General features: G+C 41.7%; 2 protein-coding genes across 3 annotated transcripts; both read left to right on the top strand.

Annotated features, from left to right (window-relative positions):
• The first annotated feature begins 74 nt into the window (after nt 1-74).
• LOC138633696 (P2Y purinoceptor 2) lies at nt 75-6,423 on the top strand. The gene is made up of 2 exons (XM_069720078.1): nt 75-162; nt 4,389-6,423. The coding sequence occupies exon 2, from the start codon at nt 4,402-4,404 to the stop codon at nt 5,419-5,421; it is 1,020 nt and encodes a 339-aa protein (XP_069576179.1). The 5' UTR covers nt 75-162; nt 4,389-4,401; the 3' UTR covers nt 5,422-6,423.
• Nucleotides 6,424-6,894: 471 nt separating this feature from the next.
• arrdc1a (arrestin domain containing 1a) lies at nt 6,895-16,417 on the top strand. 2 transcript variants are annotated; one of them, XM_069720085.1, is made up of 8 exons: nt 6,895-7,078; nt 10,338-10,448; nt 10,664-10,714; nt 11,993-12,147; nt 13,075-13,257; nt 13,874-14,050; nt 14,443-14,944; nt 15,504-16,417. In XM_069720085.1, exons 1-8 carry the CDS (start codon nt 6,961-6,963, stop codon nt 15,536-15,538), a joined length of 1,332 nt encoding a protein of 443 aa, XP_069576186.1. In that variant the 5' UTR covers nt 6,895-6,960; the 3' UTR covers nt 15,539-16,417. The 2 variants fall into 2 exon arrangements, with proteins under 2 accessions (XP_069576186.1, XP_069576185.1); XM_069720084.1 differs by having other exon boundaries at nt 15,501-16,417.
• Nucleotides 16,418-21,236: the final 4,819 nt, after the last annotated feature.

The raw sequence follows: 21,236 nt of genomic DNA, 5'->3' as shown, positions 1-21,236 counted from the left end.
TGCTGCGTTTTCAGGCTGAAAAGACATCAAATGTTGCGCAACCACCTCCGATGAAAAGTACTATAGACGCTGTTGGGCAACTCCCCCGCTGGCAGTCGCACCTCTGTGAAAGAGAAACCGTTTTGAGGGTTTTTACAGACTTCAGCAGACGAAGCGTCTCCGGTAAGACAACTTTTTAAAAACTACTCGCTGCGCAGGAGCAGCCGCTGCAGACGTTTTCAACTAGAAAGAAAACTTTGCAACTGCATTTAGTTTGTGTCCAAATTCACTTTTACGAGTTTTTATGACGGCAGATAATCTGACCACAAAGTAACATTTGTGGTTCAAAGGGGTCGTTTTAGTCTTTAAATGAATCATAAGTGTGTTTTAGGATGAAATAAACCAGAGTTTCCTCTCTTTTTAAGAGTCGGGGGAATAGCACCTCGGTGGGTTTAGAAAGAAGTAAAGATAATTTTTCTCTGCAGAGGAAACACATCTCGCATGTGGACGTTATGTTCATGATAAGAATCTCTTGTATGTTCCTGTGTGGAAATGTGATTTTGAAATATCAGAAAAACGCTGCGTTATTACCGCCTGGTATCAAAAGAGGGCAGGTTTAATTGTAAAACATGTTAATAACGAGGGCAAATCAAAGGAATTTAAATAAATACATTAAGAAAGCATCAAAACATCAAGCATAAAAAAGAAATTTCAAAACACCTAAAAACGACAAAAAAAAAGCTAAACTAGTATAAAAGGATTAAAGTTACAGTGAAGTGTGAGACATAAAATATGTGTAAATACATATAAATCAAGCATGTATACTCGTATAATACATATACGAGTCCACTAGAGGGCAGCGTGTCAGTGTCACGTTTTGCATCGACTGGGCGTGAAAAGTACACGCACGTATGATCGGGGTCGAAGAAGGACGGAGGTCATGTGACCAAGTACAAAAGTGACAAAAGTCCAGAGTAGGTCAAAGGTCGTGAGCGGAACAAAGTGATGAGGATTTCTTTAACAGAAATATTTTCCGAACCCTAAAATTTTTTTTTTTTTTTTTTTTTTTTCACACCAAAACACTTTTTTCTTTTTTGGGTGGTTTTATCTTTCACACCTTTTCTCGGGGGGGCGGAGGGGGAACATGACACAGACACGGTGTCTTGTACTAATATGTGAAAAGACGTCAACGCTCGCCACCGCAGCTCCTTTTAAGACCAACATGTTTCGAACACAAGTTCCATTTGCCATTTAAAGTATGTTTTTGGCGCTGGATGTGAAAAGAACAACTGCGTTAGTCTGAAACTATTAAGAGACACTCGTGTTTGCACAGAGTGGAAAATAAAAACCCTGCGAGATCTTGGACGTTTCATTACAAAGTTATAAAAGTTTGTTTGATTTCCCAAACATTAGGCCACGCCCACTCACGACTCCACTGAAATACAAAATGATTCGCCGGGAGAGACGCGTGTACCAACTTTCATGAGTTTTTGAATATGATAAAACCTCCAAAAATGCAGTTGTTTACGGAGAATACTAATAACGCGGAATTAAAACTGCAAGCGGTGGATGCGGGCCGTCGCACGTCGGGGAGCCGGCGGGTCCAGAACGGGCGCTGGACCCCCGACCTGCACGGTCTCACCACGCCAGATGCATGTGCCACTTTTCATGCAGTTTCAAGCATCCTTTAACCTTAAACATCAATTTCCTGTATTACGGTGAAACATCACATTTACCGCATCGCCACAAAGTGAAAATCTGGTGACTCAAACGTAGAAGAAACTTTCACCACAGAAACTGACTCCAGTTTCAGATGTTCGCAGTCTTGAAAAGAAAAACAACATCAAACTGAAACTTTGAACACGAAGTCACAAACTGGATGTCCGAGCACTTTTTCTTTCTGTGGAATATTTTGTTTGGAAACTATTTCTTGACATTTCTGATGTTGCAAAATTTCTTCATTTTTAAGTGTCCAAACACTTTTTTGGGGGGAAATCAATAAATTCTTCACCTCAGCTTATTGAAACCTGAAGTGTTTGTTTTTCTAAATACGCTGCACCAACACCTCGTAAGGTTCTCGGTTCCTCAACAGAACGGGAAGAGACTTTTCTGTGAAAACGGAGAGTTTACAGGAAAGTGTGTCTAGACGAAATAACTAATACTGAGCAGAAATATAACAGAAGCATCACAAAGTGGAGTTTAGTTCAGTGGCTTCAACGTTTTGATGGTTGTTTCTACATTTAAAAAAATTCGGCACTTAAAATACAAGAAAACCAGACTGATAGTTTGTGTATATTTTTAGGGCCCGAGCAGCGATGGTGCGAAAGGCCTGTTGTTATTCAAGCAATTATTATTCTCCGTAAACTACTGCACTTTTAGAGGCTTTATCATTCTCCAAAACTCATGAAAGTTGGTACACGCGTCTTTCCTGGCGAAAAAAATTCGTATTTTAGTGGAGTTGTGAGTGGGCGTGGCCAAAAGGCTCACCAGCGCCCCCTAAAGAGATGCCCCGGCGGCTACATTTACCTACATGCAGGAAATTCATTAGACACGTGTATCACACCGAGACTTTTTTTTTAAGTCACCCTCCAGGTTGGTTTATGTGACGAGTTCTTTCATGATGAACAGATTTCATAAGAGGAACTGCTTTTCCCTCGATGACACGCACCTTCCCCTCCCTCCTCTCGGGGGGTTCGGCTCCTCTCAAACATTTGATTCTTTTCAAGAGGAACTCCGTCGCTATCCAGCATCCGTGCTCAAAGTAAATGAATGCAATACAAAAAAACATCCTTTGTTTGTAGGGGGACGATATAGAAATAAATGGTCATGGGCCTCTAAAAATAAAAAAAAAGTTATTAAGAAATATGTTTCTTTTAGAGAATATGCTTATTACAAACAGTCTACATGCAGATCTGACATGTGGCCTGATGAAGTTTGTCTTTTGGGAAATTATTAATACAAAAATGTGCAGAAAAAAGGTATTTTTAACCCGATTTCTTTTTTTTCCTATGAAATTTAAAAAATATTTTTTTTTTTAATGCCTATAAAATGTCTTTTAATAACCTCATGAGGTGCTCAGATGTTAGACGGGAGGCTGAGACGATTATTAAACCAACAAGCAGATTCAGCAGCTGATAAAAACGTGTTTAGTGGCACTTCATTAATAAAACAGGAAAAAGAAACTGCAGTCTGCAGAAGTGTGTCTGGGCTACTCCCAAAAACCTCCGAGCCCGGCAGCTCCATGTGGCAGCAGCACAAACAGAAACAGTCACCGGACTCAAAGCACCGACCACGACTTCCCCGACGGTAAGATCTCATTTAAAAAACAAAAAAGAGGTTTCTAAATTCTACGAGAGTAAGTTCATGTTTTAAGAAGTGATTTCAAAGATTGCTGAGATATTCAGATGAAGTGACTTCCAGAGCAGCGACGGGACCCCCTGCTGAGGACGTCAGGAACCAACGAATCCGAAATATAACGAGGAAAGATTTGAAATGCAACGATGCGGAAAAAACCCAGTGATGAGATCTGATTCTCTGAGTCTCACAGGAACAAACTGGATGAAGGAAATATGCAACAAAAAAAGATTGGATAAAATCAAAGAGATAAAAGGCAGTCAAACATTTTAAAAACACAAATTTATTCATATTCATAGAACAAGGAGCTCTGAAGCTTCACTGGATGTTTGCGATGTAAAAAACAAACAGCTGAGTGTTTAAAATAAATCATAAAGTTGATTCTGACTTATTGAAGTGTTGAACCGGTTTAACCGTTCAGTCGTTAAAACTCTGAGGACGCGTTTTGGGACGGAGACTCGTGTGAATGTATTTACAGACGTGAGATCAATTTCTCCATTATGGGATTAAATAAAGTCTAAATTCTAAATGTTGATTAGCTTCTCAGTTCCTTCACAGTATTGAAGAAACAGGAAGTGATTATTCTGCACGAGGTGACTGGTGATAATCTGGAAGTAAATTAAACACACACACACACACACACACACACACACACACACACACACACACACACACACACACACACACACACACACACACACACACACACACACACATGCTGGGTGGACAAAATAACAACACTATAAACGTGTGTTACATACGTAAATATACAACTGCTTCAGAAAGTATTTAGACTTCTTTGCACACTTTATTGTTTTGTAAATGTTATATTAAATGTATAGAATTATAGTTTTCTCATCATTAATCCATAACGACAAAATGAAAACTTGTTTTTTAAACATATTTGCAAATTTATTCGTAACTAAAACCTGAACTTTTGAGTTTATTTGTCACCCTTCCATCACTTCCATTTAGTAAACACAGTTTTAATTTAAGTGCACATCAGTGCTTTTGTGACATTTATGCTGAAGCACATCCTGGTTTTCGTCCCGCAGGTGTAAGAAGCTGATGGAGAGGATGAAGCCCGCCGCGGCGTCTCCGTCGCCCGGCAACAGCACCAACGTCTCCGTCTCCTGCTCCTGCGTCGACGAGAACCAGCACGTGTCCATCACCGTCCTCCTGTGCCTCGTCTTCTTCGCCGGCTTCCTCCTCAACGCCTTCAGCCTCTGGGTGTTCTGCTGCCGGTTCTCCAGCTGGACCTGCGGCACCACGCTGCAGTTCCACCTGGCCGTCAGCGACGCCATCGCCGCGCCCGTCACCCCCATGATGGCGGCGTACTTCGCCATGGGCAACGACTGGCCCTTCGGCCGCTTCCTGTGCCAGGTGAAGATCGGCCTGCTGAGCTCGCACTTCTACGGCAGCAGCGTCTTCCTCACGCTCATCAGCGTCCACCGCTACGTCGCCGTGGTGCGCTTCAACCGCCACTCCCGCATGAAGCGGAAGGACTTCGTGCAGAAGCTGTGCGCCGCCGTGTGGTCGCTGCTGCTGGCGCAGTCGCTCGTCTACGGCTTCATGCTTCCTCCCAGCACGGGACACGGCGGGAACAGACAGTGCCTCACCATCCACCAGAAGCAACTGACCGACACCTACTTCGTCATCAACTTCGTCCTCTTCGTCTTCGGCTTCCTGCTTCCCTTCCTGCTGTCGGCGGTTTGCTACGGCCGCCTGGCGAGCACCTTGACCCGCCTCAACGTCAGCACGCCCAAAGGTCTGAAGGTGAAGGTGAAGTCTCAGAGGATGGTCGGCGTGTGTCTGCTGATATTCGCTTTGTGCTTCCTGCCTATGAACGTGGTGCGAACCGTCGCGGTCGTGCTGAAGAAGTATTACCCCCGCCGGTGCTGCGCTCTGGTGCGGACGGAGGGGGCGTACTACGCCTCCTGGATTTTGGCGGGAGTGATCAGCTGCTTGAATCCGCTCTTGTACTGTTTCGGCTCGCAGAATTTTCGAGATGCTTTCCGGTCTCTGAGGATCTGGAACAAAGATCCTCCGAACAGAAGCGATTCAGAAATGACTGGGAATCTGCCATGAGTGTTGCTGATGGTCCTTAAACTTCTCTCTTAAAAAAACGACACAAACTTTATTCTCGGTTGGTCGTTACGGACTGAATTTAACAAGTTATATATACATAAACACATACGCATCTTTTATTTATTACATCTTAGTGACAAAAGCACCCAGATTTCTCTACTAGCGGTTTGCTAGTTTTAGGCCGGAGGTTTGTTTGCTTTTGAACCACGCGTTTGCATCGTTTGCATCGTAAACATCGTCGCTCACATTTGCCTCTTTAACTCTGCGTGTTACCGGAGGACTCCACTAGAGGGCGCAACCAGAGAAACGAGGACACATTTAGGGCGTCATAGTTCGCTCGATGTAAACAATAAACACAATCTATTTTCCGGTGTGTGTGCGGACGTAACAATCTCAGATTTAATCCCCGACTCCGGTCACATCTCCATTACTGCCCCCAACTGGTCATGTTTATATTGCATCCTGTTGCATTCATTTCTGAGGAGGCTTCAAATAGACGCGAGGCAGCCGTCATGCGAACGTGTGAAATTGACATTTATATATTAATAAAGAATAATATGCTGGAAACGCAGGCTTTAATTGATGATAACTACGTTCAAAAACGATGTTTTTTTGAACGACTCGAGCTCCACATTTCTGAACTGCGTCCGGAGGATGTCGGGGTGGATGGTGGGCGTATCGAGCGTATTTTTCCACAGCAGACAGTTTGTCTTGTGACGCAAAACTACAATGATGACGGTTCGGTTTGAGCTTCCCCGTAAACCATCAGGAACCTTCACATCCAGACCCGGAGGTTTCTGCAGATAGAGTACTTTGGTAAAGATCAGAGATTGAAACTAGTTTCAGGTTAATGTAAATAAAAACTATGAGTCTCAACGTCGCTGTGGACTTTTTCTTTATTGATGAGACTTGACAACAAAGGTCCTCTAAACGTAACAAAGTGTGTTTTTTTTTAACCCATAAATAACCTGTAACCTGTAAACATTGTTGAGTTTAATATATTTGTACATAACACCTTGTTTGCACGTGACATGTTGTTTACATTCATTTTAAAACCGATTTCAAAAAAAAAAAATTGAAATAAATCGAGATGGACATAGATGGATTTGAATACATAAATAATAATGAGTTTTGTTTCTTCTCTTAATATTAATCGGTTTGAGAGTCTTTAACATAATCTTTAAATTCACCCGGTGAAGTTTGGGGGAAGATTATTTGACATTTTTACATTTGTGAGTGAAATATTTTAATGGAGATGTTTATGATGAACTCAAAATTATGATTTTTCGTCTTCAAATATATTTGATAAAAAATTTTTACAATCAATTTTAATATTAATATTTATTTTTACCCCATTACATAATCTTCCATTCCAGACCAAGAAGATCAGTGTTTAACGATGTGATCACCTGACCTGTCTTTGACGTCACGGAACGGGGTGGGGACAGAGGGCAGGTTTAAAAAAAGAAAAGGTGCGTGCAGTGGTCGGTGCTCGCAGGTGATCTTCTCCTTCGTCTTCGGCTCGTCGGGCCGACCAACATGGGGAAGCTCCAGAAGTTCGACATCGCGTTCGACAGCAACAAAGTGGTTTACAGTCCGGGAGAGTCGATCACCGGAACCGTGACGGTCAAAGTGGGCCAGGCGCTGCCGTGCAAAGGTAAGGAGGCTCACCTGAGGGGGGGGAGGGGGGGTTGGTGCCCCGGTGGCCCAAACAAGGAAGTGAACCAACCTGACACAAGGCGCCAGGTCAGGATCAATAAACTGGGATTTTACTTTGAAAATCTGATAGGGAAGAAAAACCTCACTTTAAGGTTGATGTGTCGGTCTGCGGTTTCCAAGATGGGGATGTTTATGGTCATTTCAGCACTACAGGATAACAATCATTTAAATTAAATCCAGTGAGATGTTCAAGAGGCCTAATGGGACATTTGGTTGGTTTGTTACCATAATAAAAGCCGTAACTGGGTTTATGGAGGTCCAGGCCAAACAAATAACCTTAAATTCATGTCTGTACACTTTACATTTATTCTGTTATAGTTATGTTGTGTGAGGCAAAAATATTCACACTTTTTTTAATAGATTTTATTGGTCCAAAATGTGATAAATATCAAGGCGGAGACGTTACTGTGTTACCAGCCTGGAAATATCTTCAGTATAAACCCTGGATTCCTAAAAAGAAATGCTGACATGCTGTAACGTTGCTCCGCTTGACGTTTGACGCCTTTTTCTTTGGAAAACAAACTGCTATTAAAGTCGAATTTATTTAAAGTCGAAGAATTTTTGTTGATCGAGTAATTTATTTGCAGCCATAAATTAAAGGTCATGAAGAAGCAGGTTTTTTATGGATTAGTTACTCAGCAGAAAATAAACAGGCCACAATTCAACAGGAGTTAACCATCTGTGGTGTTTGTCAAACACAGATAAGTAAGTAAATGAATGTTATTAAGTCTCAAAAAGCAAACAACATAAAAAAGGAAGTTAACATTTGAGTCACAATTTAAAAAGACAATTCAAAAGATAAAAAAAACAAAAACGTCACATTTCTGCTTCCAGCTTCTCAACTGAAAAAGCTGCAAAAAAACAAATTTGAATCTCAGTTTGGAAATTTAAATAACAAGCAGTGAAATGTTCCATTTTGAAATCCGTCTCTCTGAATTGATGCGGTTCGATGCTGAAATTCAAAAACTTTGAGGTGTTTTTTAAAGGTTTTATTTTTATTTTAGAAAGTCAGCTGCTCATCAGATTTCACCAATCAGATTTGAGAAACTCTATTTTCTTTTTGAACTCAACTTGAATGTTTAGATTTGAAAATGACTAACGTGAATATCGTTTTTTGAAGATTTAAAACCCACCGTCAGTTTTAAACCACTTTCTGACCGTTTTTCAACCTGCAGTGCCGAACTGTTGTCTCCCCCAAAAACACTGACCGCTGATGTAAGTTACAGCTGAATAATTGTTTTGAGTGACACTTTTCTTTCAAAAGTTCAATATTTTCTCCTCCTTCGAGGATTAAACCTGGAAGTTATCCCGCTCGGCTAACACAAGCTCAGTGAGGATTCATGTGCCTACATCTCTAACGCAGACACAAAGATAGAAATGCAGAAAACACTTTTCGGTTGGTCACAGTGGAGCATTTTTCATTTTTAAACCGTGTTCTGGTGTTATTCTGACACTCAGCAGATCTGAATGACGTCCGAGAGAAAACGGCCAATTTAGCAAACTGAAACTAAAAGTGGACAAACATGAAAAAAGGAGCTTGAAACTGTAAAGTGAGTTCAACTCGTCTACGTGTTGTTCTGATATTCAAAGGCCGAAGTGTGGACGAGATGGGAAGCGACTGATAGGGGAACATATTTGGATGCAGGAAGTTTTCCATATTGTCTTTTCCTTTATTGTCTCTGAAGTCCCAGCGTGGACCAACTGCAGCTTGACGTGTTGGAGCCTCTTACAGACTTTAAAACAGCAGTTGGTGCAGTTTGAGATCTCCAAGCAGCTGCTCTGTTTCCTGTCTTTGCGTCTCTCTGGGTTCTGGGAGTGTCTCGAATGGTTCTCCGGTCTGTTTACATTCCTCCTCCGGTGGAGCCGGTCCGACCGTCGGGTTCACGTCTACCGACAGGATGATGAAGTCGGCCGCTGACGTACGACGCTTATTAAAGGGCAAATATTGACTTTGTTAGAAACAAAAACAAAAGAAAATCCGGCGTCTCAGATGTCTTAAGAAAATAATAAGAAACGTCTTTCCACGAGCTGTCGCCATTATAAACACTTTACAAAATGGAACCTTGTATTGTTATATTTTTAATTATATATTTGTTTACACCGTACAGTTCTGCTCAGTCTTATATTCTAATTGTACAAAGGAATATTTTTTTTTTAGCATGCGTGATTTTTCTCAAAGTCTGTTTTGGAGCAGCTGGAAGCCCTTCAAAAAATACAATTATACAAAAGAGGAAAATCGATCTTTGCAAGTGTTTTAAGACTGAAAAAGGTTTCCTGGTCATTAAATATATATATATATATATAATATAAATATTTAACACGACAGAAATGTTACATTTGTTATACATCACATAAATAAAGCAGTGACAGTTATTACATTTGAGGAATAATCAACCCGATAAGTCATTAAATCCTGTTTATAAAGCTCTTATACTTCAGCTAAGCAGCGTTTAGTTTTTTTTTATCTTCAGCCCCAAAACACGAGTCGGAGCAGGCTGAAGATAATCCTATTTTCCCAAAGTAATTTTTTTATGTTTCTTTGTGAATTTGATTTATTATCTCCTAAAACTGAGGGGAAACCCTGTAATGTGAAGATAATGAATCGGAGGGCTGCAGAAGTTGCCTGAGAAACATCTGTTTTTTTAAGATTTATTCAGTTTTAAACTAATTCAGTGATAGTTTTCAGTACCTTCGATCATACATAGTAAATAAGAGACTCTTACCTGCTAATTCGGTGTCTTTTATTTTCCAAAATGGAAACAAAATAAAGGATATAAAACCGGGCTCATGCTGCAGCCAATCCATCCATGGCGGTTTTGTACTTCCTGTTTCATATCTGCTCTCACAGGTGAAGACAAAAAAGGAACTAAAGTAACAATTCGGAAAGAAGAAACAACAAATTAAAAAATAATAGTAGATCACAGGGATTCTGGTCATCTTCTAAAACACTAAACTGCTGAGTCATGATTACACTACAGGATTATAGAACCAGTTTGTAACTCGCACTAAAGTCTTCACTATTTTAATTCACTTTTTTTTTTGAACTCCCTCCTCTGCGGTGCGACTCTTCTCTCCTCTGTCTTTTATCTGCGGTTCAGTGCAACACACCCCAGAGGAGGAAACGCCATTAATGACTGATTAACTTTGCTTCTTTGTGTCTCTGAAACAACCCTGTTTGTGTGTTTCCTCCTCCGCAGCCATTAAAGTGAGCTGCAACGGTTTCTGCGGCGTCACCAGCAAAGTGAACGACACGGCGTGGACGGTGGAGGAGCAGTACTTCAACAGCACCGTGTCCGTGGCCGACAAAGGTACGACATTTATCTGGAGAGGGTTAAAACGTCACGATGCAGAGGATGAGAAAAAAACAACTAAACGTGCACTTCAAATATTCAGACGGAAAATGACACCAGTGACGTGAACAAGGGAAAGATGCAGCCCTGAAGGCGTCTGTGTTTCCTGCTGCTGGAACAGCAGCGCGATTGTTCCCGTTTCCACTGACGGACTTTATCTGTGTCCCGTTCAGGAACCCTGAAACCGGCGGAGCACACGTTCCCCTTCAAGTTTCTCATCCCAGGTAGGAGCCGGGCGACGAGCGACGGGACGGACGCACATTCCTTCCTCTGTGTGTGTGTGTGTGTGTGTGTGTGTGTGTGTGTGTGTGTGTGTGTGTGTGTGTGTGTGTGTGTGTGTGTGTGTGTGTGTGTGTGTGTGTGTGTGAACGTCCTCGTTGCTCTCTTTATCCTCTTTAGCACTGATTTCCAGTTTATTGACAATTTTAGAGGAACTTTTAAAGGTCGCGGTCACTCGGTCGTCTCACTCACACGTTCAGGAGTTTAAATGTTGGATAAGAAACAGTCTCGTGACTTTTACGCAAAAAGAAATTGTCAGTTTTCTTTTCCTCTCAGCGAATATCAGATATGCAAATAATAATTTCAACTAATTAAAAGTGCTTAAAAAAAGTTTGTGTTGGAATTCAAAAGCCTGAATTTCACTCTTATTAAAAGTCGCTGATATCAACTCTGAAAGTTGTGATGTCACAAATTGTGCTCCAACCTGCACGTCATAAAATACATTTTAAAATAACCTCAGGAGAGGTTACGCAATATAAAAACATTTAGATTACAAGTTTTATTTAGTTGGTAACTTTGTTATAAAATCCCAATACTAACGAGGTTAAAGAAACAACAGCTGGTGTAATACAGATTAAACAGATGAGACGGACTGATGTTCCACCTACTTACTCTAAACTGTCATTATGTTCAGATGTTGGTTTGATAAAACGCGTTTTATTGTCTCGGACGAGGAGATCAAGTTTCGGTAAACGTTTCTTCTGCATTTTCAGGGAGTAAATTATACCTCGACCACATTGTCACTGCGGTTGTTTGTTGTGATGGTTCACCATAAGAACACAGTCGGCCTTCTGTTGAGTTGAGTTGAGCCTTTTGTTGAACCACTTATCTGCTGGAAGTCATTTTTTCCAGGTGAGGCCTTTTATTTTTTTTACAAGGAACACAGAAACTCAAAAACCAGCCCGACCGGTCTCTGCAATCTGAAGTGTGTGTGTGTGTGTGTGTGTGTGTGTGTGTGTGTGTGTGTGTGTGTGTGTGTGTGTGTGTGTGTGTGTGTGTGTGTGTGTGTGTTCCCCCCTAGACAGCCAGCAGGTGCATCAGGAGTCTTGTTTTTCATGTTTATATGAGAATGAACTCATTTGTCAATTTAAAAAAAAAAATTTGATTGTTGCGCAATCGCAAATAATCCACCGAGAAAAATGACTCACCGTTAATCTTTATAAATCTCCGCCCCGTATTTACTATTGAGTGATAAAACTTTATGCGACTTCTTCCCCCTGCAGCCACCGCTCCGACGTCTTTCGAAGGCAACTATGGTAAGATCGTGTACCGAGTGAGGGCGTTCATCGAGACGCCGCGGTTCGCCAAGGACTACAACACGGAGAAAGCTTTCTTCCTGTTGAGCCTTCTGAACCTCAACGAAGTGCCGGATATCTGGGTGAGACATTTTATATTTGACGTACTCCCCTTTAGTGCCACTAACAAATAGTGCTCGTCCATGTCGGGACTCTTACTTTTGTAGAGCCGGCGTTTTGACGGGAGCTGTGTCTGCACTGACAGGAAATGACCTCATCATGTGACCCGGCAAAAATATCTGCAGCTTTAATTGTTTTAACTCAGAAATGAACGTGTTTTTGTTTCCTCTGTTTAACACACTCGGTAGATTTTTTTATTTTTTTTTTTCCCCAGCAGCAGTTAGTGAAGAAACAACTTTTGAGTGGCTTCCTCAGATGCTTTTATTTTGAAAATCCTTCACGTCAGTGGCCCCGCCCCCTTTCCTCTATTGAGCCAAGATGGCGAGCGTTTAGCGTTTCGCACTTTAGAGTGCGTCATCCTGGTACTTCACTGCAATGTTTGTGTACTGGACAGCGTGAACGCACCGATGCACCGAGAATAGTGAGAGTTAGTACAACATCTGGAACACTAGGACAACATCTGGAACACTAGGACAACATCTGGAACACTAGTACAACATCTGGTTGGAACAATTCAGGGATCAAAAACAGATTTTTTTTTTTTGCTCATTTAATGTTCGTGCACTGTCTCGAAAAAAAGTTGGATTTAATTGACAAGAAACAACGTCGGTGTGTTTTTTGACCGCTAAAGAGATTAATTTTTTTCTGTCGTAGAGCAAATTGCTCAATGTTGAATTGTTCCTTTAACAAACATGCGGATCGTTGTGGTTGAAAACTTAAAAAACTCTGAGGCACTCGAGAGGGTGATTCATGAAAAAGATTTGAATCGGTCTCCAAAAATGGAGACAAATCAAGTTGTGTGTCTTTTTAATGTGTCGATCCAAACTGGTTCGAGATCCTTTTCTAACCTGCATGTCGTCGTGGTCTCTCTTCGCCTTCGTCCAACGTAGGGAGCGTGTTCGACCGCCGTGACGCAGCAGTTCACCTACATGCTGGTGAAGACGGGCACGGTGGTGCTGAAGGCCGCCGCCGACATGAAGGGCTACACGCCGGGTCAGATCATCCAGGTGACGGTCAGCATCCACAACCAGTCCGGGAAGACCACGGGCAACATGGCGGCCAGCCTCATGCAGGTGACGACTTTTTAAATTAGGAAAGATTAAGTACAAAAACAGATATTTACACTACAGATTGAACTGTGGAACAGAAACTCTGTATAAATTATGTAGGTTTTAATTTGAAGTGTTTTTCATGCTGTTGATGACAATTAAAAGGACAAACACTTTTCTTTCTTCAGCTCTTTTCTACATTCAACAACTAAGCTTGTTTAATAAATTATTCTTTAATCAAACGAGGTAACTTAACCTCTTAAGATGAAGTAAATCCCACTAAATAGCCTGAAGCTACAGTTCCTGCATCTACTGCCACTCTATTAGTTATTTTATATAGAAAAGCTCAATTACTGTTTTAGGAGCATCAAATTCATTTCTTTGTCCCAAAAAACAGGAAAAAGTTAAATTATCCAGAGTGCAGTTGCTGCATTTTGGTTTTTAACTGGTTTTATTGTCTAATTTCCAGTGTTCATTTTATTTTTTTTTTTTAACCCAAAATTACACATTTGATGATAACATGGTAAGTTGGAGTCACTCGACCCCTCCGATTTGCCCGGAAGCTAAAAACTGATTTCCTGTCTGTAACGGATCAGAAACCGTGTTGAAGCCACAGCTTAACGAGTCTCGGTGTTTTCAGAGGGTGACGTACGAGACGAAGAGGCCGACCCACGACGTGAGGACGATCGCGGAGGTGGAAGGAGGCGCGGTGAAGGCCGGCAAGGAGGTGGAGTGGAAGGAGCAGATCATCGTCCCGCCGCTGCCTCAGTCCTCGCTCGCTGGCTGTGAGCTCATAAAGATCGAATACTTCATCAAAGTAAGAAAATCTTCTTCTCACCGTTTTGAATGTTGTCGAGGTTGCAGCAGCACAAACTCAACGCCGGCTTCGCTTCTTATTTGGTTTTCCTCATTTAAAGTGCAGCAACTGATTCATCTCCTGCGCTCAAATTAGAGGAATAAAATCTCTAGAAATGAAAGTGAATAATGTTTCGTGGATCTGCCCTCTGATTCGGATCTGCTCCAAAGTTGAATGGGCTCTTCCTCGGCCCGTTCTCCACCTTTGTACCAAATTTCATGTAAATCTGAGCAATGAATCCAAACAAAACTGTAGAAGCAGTTTTTCCTTCATAAAAGGTTCAGTTGTGGATATAAGTTCTGTGTTCCTGCAGTAAAAGTGACGCATGTTGTCTTTTCTCTGCGATGAATCAGGTCAGTCTGAAGTCTCCTGATGTCATGACGACGTTACCGATCCACATCGGGAATGTTTCCTTGGACAAAAAACTGCATCCTCCCAAAAAAGCGTCTCCTCCTCCCAGCGAGGACGCTCCAACAGATAGCGCCGTCGCCACCGCCGCCGGCCCCTCCACGCCCTCGATGCCCCCTCGCCCCGCCCCTAAACCCGCCCCTCGCGCCAGAGCGTCCTCCCATAACTCCCCCAGCGCCCCCCCCGCCGACTACTTGGGTGCCGAGGGCGGGACCCCGATGAGCGACGGCTTCCCCAACAAGCGCCAATCTCAGCTGGTGTCGCCGAACGCCTTCAGCTACGCTCCGGGTCTTTTCTTCTCCCAGAACCAGCAGCACAACGGACCCAACGCTCCGCCCGCCGGGCCGCCGCCGGCCACGGCGCCTTACCCTCCTCTGAACGCCGCCAACTCCATGCCAACGCCGCTCATCCTGCCGCCGGACTACATCACCTCCGCTTATCCACAAGGTTGGTCGAATTTTCTATATTTTGAAATAAATATGGCAAAAAAACATCATTTAGATTTTCACAAACTGACCGATGACGTCACCCGTTAGTTCGTGAATGTTCGTTATCAAGCTTCGATCTGATTGGACACCTGACGATACTACGTCCCGCCCACCGATAGCTGTAACCTGACTGCACCACAGGCCTGTCAATCAAACAGACACGCCCCCAAAAACAGGTCTTCTTGAATCTTCTTTTCTAATGAATGAGGGATTATTTTCAGATGGACCTCCAGAAAACTAAGAAGAAGGAGTGACTTTAGCTAACAACACCGAGATAACTGATGGACACATTTTATTCACTTTGGATTTGATGAGAGAAGTTGAATGGGAGTCTATGGAGCCGGAGGCTTTTTGGAGCCGACCTCTAGTGGCACTCGCTGGTATTGCAGCTGAAGACACATCGGAACCATTTTTTAGACCCGGAAGCTACAAACTCTTTTATCAACAGTCTGTGTACGTAACAAAGTGTTTTTAGTGCGAACCAGCTTGTTTAATGGTGTTTTGTCTTGTTCCAGAAGCTCCTCCCTCTTACAACGAGAGCTGCAACACATGAGGCGGACGAAGACGCAGAAACCTGGATGACGATCAGTTCACCGACATCCAACAAAATGCTGAAAGGGGAAGTGAAACGATCATGACATATTTTCCAAAATAAGAGTCCTGCCATTTAAAAAAAAGTTTAAATTAACAGCAGGCGCCTGCGTTGGCTTCAAGTTATTTTTAAATGCATCTAAATCAGCATTTTAATTGTAAATGAAAGTGAACTGACCTCGAATTCTGCTGTCTGACAATAACTTTTTAAAAAAAGGTAAACTTTTAGCACTTTGTAAGGAAAGTTTTATTTTCTGTTCATTGTACAGTCAACTGAAGTCAAAGCTTTTAGTCGCAGGTTGTTTAGAAACCTGTTAGGTGGCATCTGTGATGTCGAGTTTTTACGTCTGTAAATCAGAGCGAAAACAAACCTTCTCCACTGGCATTTATGACGTCTTTCACACATTTAAACTTGTGGCGTTTGTAGTCATCTTTACTGGTTGAAATGGTTTGTTTAGAAAAAAAAAATTTTTTTTTTTTTTTGATTTGCCTTTGATTTATAAGTCAGAAATTCTTGTTAAGAGTCGTCAACAAATAAAAGTAAAATCTCTTTAAGATGTCTCATAGAAATGGTGTTATGTTTTCTTCAATTTTAACTCCGCTAACTGTGCGTTGTCTTTTAATCGTTGTACAATAATGAAGCATCACTGTGACCCGAGGTTTAATTTTTGGCCTTCTTCTTCTTCTTGATGTGTTTCATGTCGTCTGTCTCAGTTTTTCATGTTTATTAATCGAGTTAAATCAGTCAAACGTCCAGAAAAGACAACTTTATATTTATTTATTGTTTTGAGTATCTTCCTCACTGTCGTCTGGATTCTAATAAATCTGTTCGAACCACAAACGTGTTTTTATATTTCTTTTAAAGGGGTGCAACTTTCTTTAACTGATCATGTGCACTCACAGAGCACTTTATTAGAAACACCTGTACACCTGGTTATCCATGCATTCATCAGCCAATCGTGTCAGTAACTATAAGATACTACTATTTTAATCGTATTAGTACTTTAAAAAAAATGGCGGCAGGTTGAGTTTTGATAACGGATATAACCTGGTTTCTAAACTAGCTCCATCTCAGACAGTAAAATGCTGCTTCCAGCAATTAAATGCAATAATATTTTAGTCAAAGTGGACAACTTTCTCCAGAACAAAAACTTTTTGGTGCATTCTACTGATTGTTTTTGTACTTTTATTTCAGTCGGTAGGTTTTAAATGACAGATTTTTAATTGTGTTGTTAAAGATCTGAATTCAATAAATCGAATCTGAATGAAATAAAAACTGAAAACTGAAGGATTACACAGGAAAATCTGCCCAATATCAGATATGTGAACGTCGACTGTTCTTCCCTTCTGTATGTGAAGTAATGCCGCTCACTGCTGCCACCTGTTAACAGCAAACTGAACTGATTCCACTTGTCTAATGGGAAAATTGTCAAAAGAAATTTGGATTTTGTGTTTAAAACATTTTGAAAAAGTGAATCGACTGTCTTTTAAGTATTTTATGTCAGAGGTAAATATTAATTACAAATACGCTTTTAAGCATTTCTCACTCCTAAAATTTTGAAGAATGAAACAGCTTATTGCATGTTCTTGCTTGAATGTAATGTTTTACATTATGGACTACATGCATAAGTTAGTCATCTATAATATGGATGACAAACTTTATTTTTAGGTTATTAGTTTTGCAGGAACATGCAAATTCCACATATAAGATTCCAGACAGGAATCGAACCCAGTAACTTCAGACTGAGAGACGACAACACTGACAGGTGCACCACCAGGCTGGCTTCCATAACTTGAACGGAAGTCATACTTATAGCATGTCGTGCAAAATATGTATTTTTGATCATATTTCGGACGACATGTTACAGTATGACTTTTTGTGACTTTTTGGAGTATGACCTTTTTCTGAACTCACATGCCTCAAGTTACTTCTCACTGAGGCAACTCAACCAGTACACAATGAAAAAAAAAAGTCTCTTTTGGACTTCTTTTTTTTACCTTTGGTTTGTGGCTGTGGCTTACCCTTACAGGGACTCACCTTAGGGGGTCTCGCCCTCCGTGAACCTCGTGTGTTACCTCGGCGGGTAAACCGTGAACGTTGTGTTACCTCGGCGGGTAAACCGTGAACCTCGTGTGTTACCTCGGCGGGTAAACCGTGAACCTCGTGTGTTACCTCGGCGGGTAAACCGTGAACCTTGTGTTACCTCGGCGGGTAAACCGTGAACGGTGTGTTACCTCGGCGGGTAAACCGTGAACCTTGTGTGTTACCTCGGCGGGTAAACCGTGTGTGTTGTGTTACCTCGGCGGGGCTCGAACCCGTGTCTTCATGAGGTCGTTTCCAGCTGGGAGTCGGGGTCGTTGACCGCAGGACTATCTTCTGTGCCGGAGAATGAGTCGCGGCAGAAGAAAGTGTACCACGGAGTTCACTCAGAGCTTCCAGAGACTCAGCCGACAGTCTGGTTAACTCAACGGGTAAAAGATTCTACTTCACCAAGGTTACTATCAATGGTTCAGATTCCACCTGTTGATGGTGATTCAACTTTTAGTGAAGTTGAAACGTTTGGGGAAATTGAAAAAGTTTTGCATTCACAACACATTACAGGAAGATATTTAATATCACTGCAGACCCCCTTGAAAACATGTATATCTACTATCCAAAGAATGTCTGCGGCAATTTTGGTCGCATTTGAATGAATATTTGTGGACGGTGGAGGTATAGGTTGCAGTGAGCCAAAGATTTGTCACAATGCTGCCTAACTCCTGGGAAGATTGGTGGCGCAGTGGTTAGCATTGTTGCCTCTCAGCCAGAAGGTTTGGGGTTCAATTCCCCCCTTTTGTCATGACTTACAAAAAAGGACATTAGTAATTTCTGACTTTGAAAATGCCGGTTATTTTTTGAACAACATGCCAGAGCATGACTTTTGGGTCACTTTTTGTCCACGACGCCACTGGCACACCGATCGACTAAAACAAATTATTTTGATAACTTTTAATTCCAAACATGTTCAGAGTGCACAGACTCAATTTCAAGTCGGTCTGAAAAAAATCTGTGGGAGGAGTTCGTTAAAGTACAACATGTGTGAATTGCCAAAAATGGTGACTAAATTCACCAAGGTTGTTATTAAAGGTTCAGATTCCACCTGTTGATGGTGATTCAACTTTTAAAGAAGTTGAAACGTTTGGAGAAATTGAAAAAGTTTTGCATTCACAACACATTACAGGAAGATATTTAATATCACTGCAGACCCCCTTGAAAACACGTATATCTACTATCCAAAGAATGTCTATGGCAAATTTGGTCGTATTTGAATGAATATTTGTGGACGGTGGAGTTATAGGTTGCAGTTTTAATTCTTAATTATAATGTCTTTCTTCAAGTTAAGACAAAAATAGTTTAGATAGGACTTTATACATATATTCTAAATTGAAAAAAATAAAACTGCAAAGTGCAAGCAAAAGAATGGAACATCTTATTGCTTGAATGTAATGTTTTACATTATGGACTACATGCATAAGTTAGTCATCCATATTATGGATGACAAAGTTTACTTTTAGGTTATTAGTTTTGCAGGAACATGCAAATTCCACATCTAATGTTTCAGGCTGGAATAGAACCTGGTACCTTCAGACTGCGAGACGACAACGCTGACAGGTGCACCACTATGCTGGTTTCCATAACCTGAATGGAAGTCATACTTATAGCATGTCTGATATAAAGCGATCAATAAAATATGACTGATAATTTTTCGGACGACATGACTGTATGACTTTTTGATCATATTTTGGGCGATTCTGACACGTTGTACTTTGTCGAACTCCTCCGAGGGATTTTGTCGGACCGACTTGAATTTAGTTTCTATGGATAGAAAACATGTTTGGGATTAAAAGTCATCAAAATAATTCGTTTTCATCGATGCGTGTGCCCGTGAGAGGCGGCCATTTTGAGCGTCTCGCCATGAAACTACGAGTTGCTTTAAATCTTATGTACATGGACCGACCTTCTCCAAACATCACAGATATGATAACAGCCCCGCCCTGAAGACCCCTGTGGGGTAATATTCGCTCATAGTCATAGCGCCCCCTGTTGGCCACCGGAAATGACACTTTTCATACTTTCACATTCTACGTCGAGGTGGTTGATCACATGAACGTAAAGTCGGGTCACAATAACCTAAACATGTAGTTGATGATATATTGAGACATTCGTTCGACTTTGTCAATGGGTGTCGCCGTGACGATGCGGCAAAGTTGGATGTCTCGCTGTGACACAGGAAGTTGATGTTTAAGGTCAAAGGATGCTTGAAACCTCACGAAACGTGTCACATACAACCGGCGTGGTGAGACGATACATCTGATGTGTTTTGCGAGTCGGCGTGGCCAAACGGCTCGCCAGCGCCCCCTACTGCAGACAGGAAACGAAACAAAATAGCAACTTCAAGCGGGGAGGCGGCGCGCCGGAGTGCGAGGGCCCGTATATCACTGCTTGCAGTTTTAATTGGTATTACGTCTGTTTTTTTTTTTACCAGTACTGTAACAAATTCAGTAGAGTCCAGCACTGCAGTTGTGCAGAGGAACATACACTTTTCTTCAAAGTCTGGATTAATGGTTCAAATCCCACCTTGCACTTTTGATTTCATTAGTCAAAGCAACGAAGGTTTAAAAAGCTTATTGCATAGAAGGTATATTTAAAAACAAAAAGTATAAATATATTGAAAAGCAGCATTCACACTAATATAACGCTGTATGTTTTCCACTGACAGAATGACATGCCATCAAAGAGTGAAACTCTGAAACCTTCACATTTTTCAACATTTATTTACAATTAAGTATGGCTTTGCATTGTTTCGATTGTTTAAACAATATTTAAACTTCTTTCTGCCAGAATATAATAATAAAAAAATACATATTTTTCTCAAAACGACTTGATATTATTATCTAACAGCAAGAGGATTCGCTGTTACCCACTTCCGTTTTCGTTCTCAAGTGTTGGTTATTTTACGGTTAAAACACGGTTATTGTAGTTTGTTTTACTTCTTGCATTCTTTGTGGTTCATATCGGTTCAAAAACGGGCACCCAGCTTGTTTTCGTTGTTCGTGTCGAGGCTGTTTAACGCATGAAATTAAGTCTTTTTTTGGTTTTCTCCCTGAATCCGTCAGGACTGAAAGCAGCGCGAACGCAGCAGGTCACGTGCTTGTGCGGAAGTGGAAAGTCTCGTCTTCCGGTAACCAATCCCACCTTCGCTCGGATACACCGACTCGAGCTGGTAGGATGAAAGTCTGCTGCTCAACTTTTCCACCGCGGCTGTGTTCCCTCTCGGTGATGTTTTGTCGCCCGCAGAAAGCCCTCGGTTTGTCCGCCGCGGCTCCCCGCCCGGCCCGCCGCCCCGCCGGGCGGAGCTCCGCGGCGCCTTTCTTCCATCTTTAACCCAATTTGAGCCCCTCACGGATTAGCATATATCTTGCTAACGGAGCTAACCATTCAGTAAAGTAAGGAGCGACATTTGAAAGACGCAGAAAGTCGCTTTAAAAAACATTCGCCATCACGTTGCAAGTATCTACATAATCCTTAAAACGTTCTCTACCTGTCCGGGTGAAGAACTGGTCATCCTGCTGAGAGATGAGCAGGTTTTTAAAACTTGTTTCCCAAGTTGCGCCCCTTG

This window comes from Brachyistius frenatus, unplaced genomic scaffold (assembly GCF_029030835.1).
Source record: "Brachyistius frenatus isolate BFR_SWC_R1_liver_20210118 unplaced genomic scaffold, ASM2903083v1 Contig_231, whole genome shotgun sequence".
Taxonomy (NCBI): domain Eukaryota; kingdom Metazoa; phylum Chordata; class Actinopteri; family Embiotocidae; genus Brachyistius; species Brachyistius frenatus.
This window is presented reverse-complemented; position numbering and strand designations above follow the sequence as displayed.

Excerpts from the sequence above, each read along its gene's own strand:
- arrdc1a (XM_069720084.1), top strand. The coding sequence starts at position 6,961 with ATGGGGAAGCTCCAGAAGTTCGACATCGCGTTCGACAGCAACAAAGTG. Across the intron at positions 10,449-10,663 it reads CGTGTCCGTGGCCGACAAAG|GAACCCTGAAACCGGCGGAG; the intron begins GTACGACATTTA and ends TGTCCCGTTCAG. Across the intron at positions 12,148-13,074 it reads ACGAAGTGCCGGATATCTGG|GGAGCGTGTTCGACCGCCGT; the intron begins GTGAGACATTTT and ends CGTCCAACGTAG.
- LOC138633696 (XM_069720078.1), top strand. The coding sequence starts at position 4,402 with ATGGAGAGGATGAAGCCCGCCGCGGCGTCTCCGTCGCCCGGCAACAGC.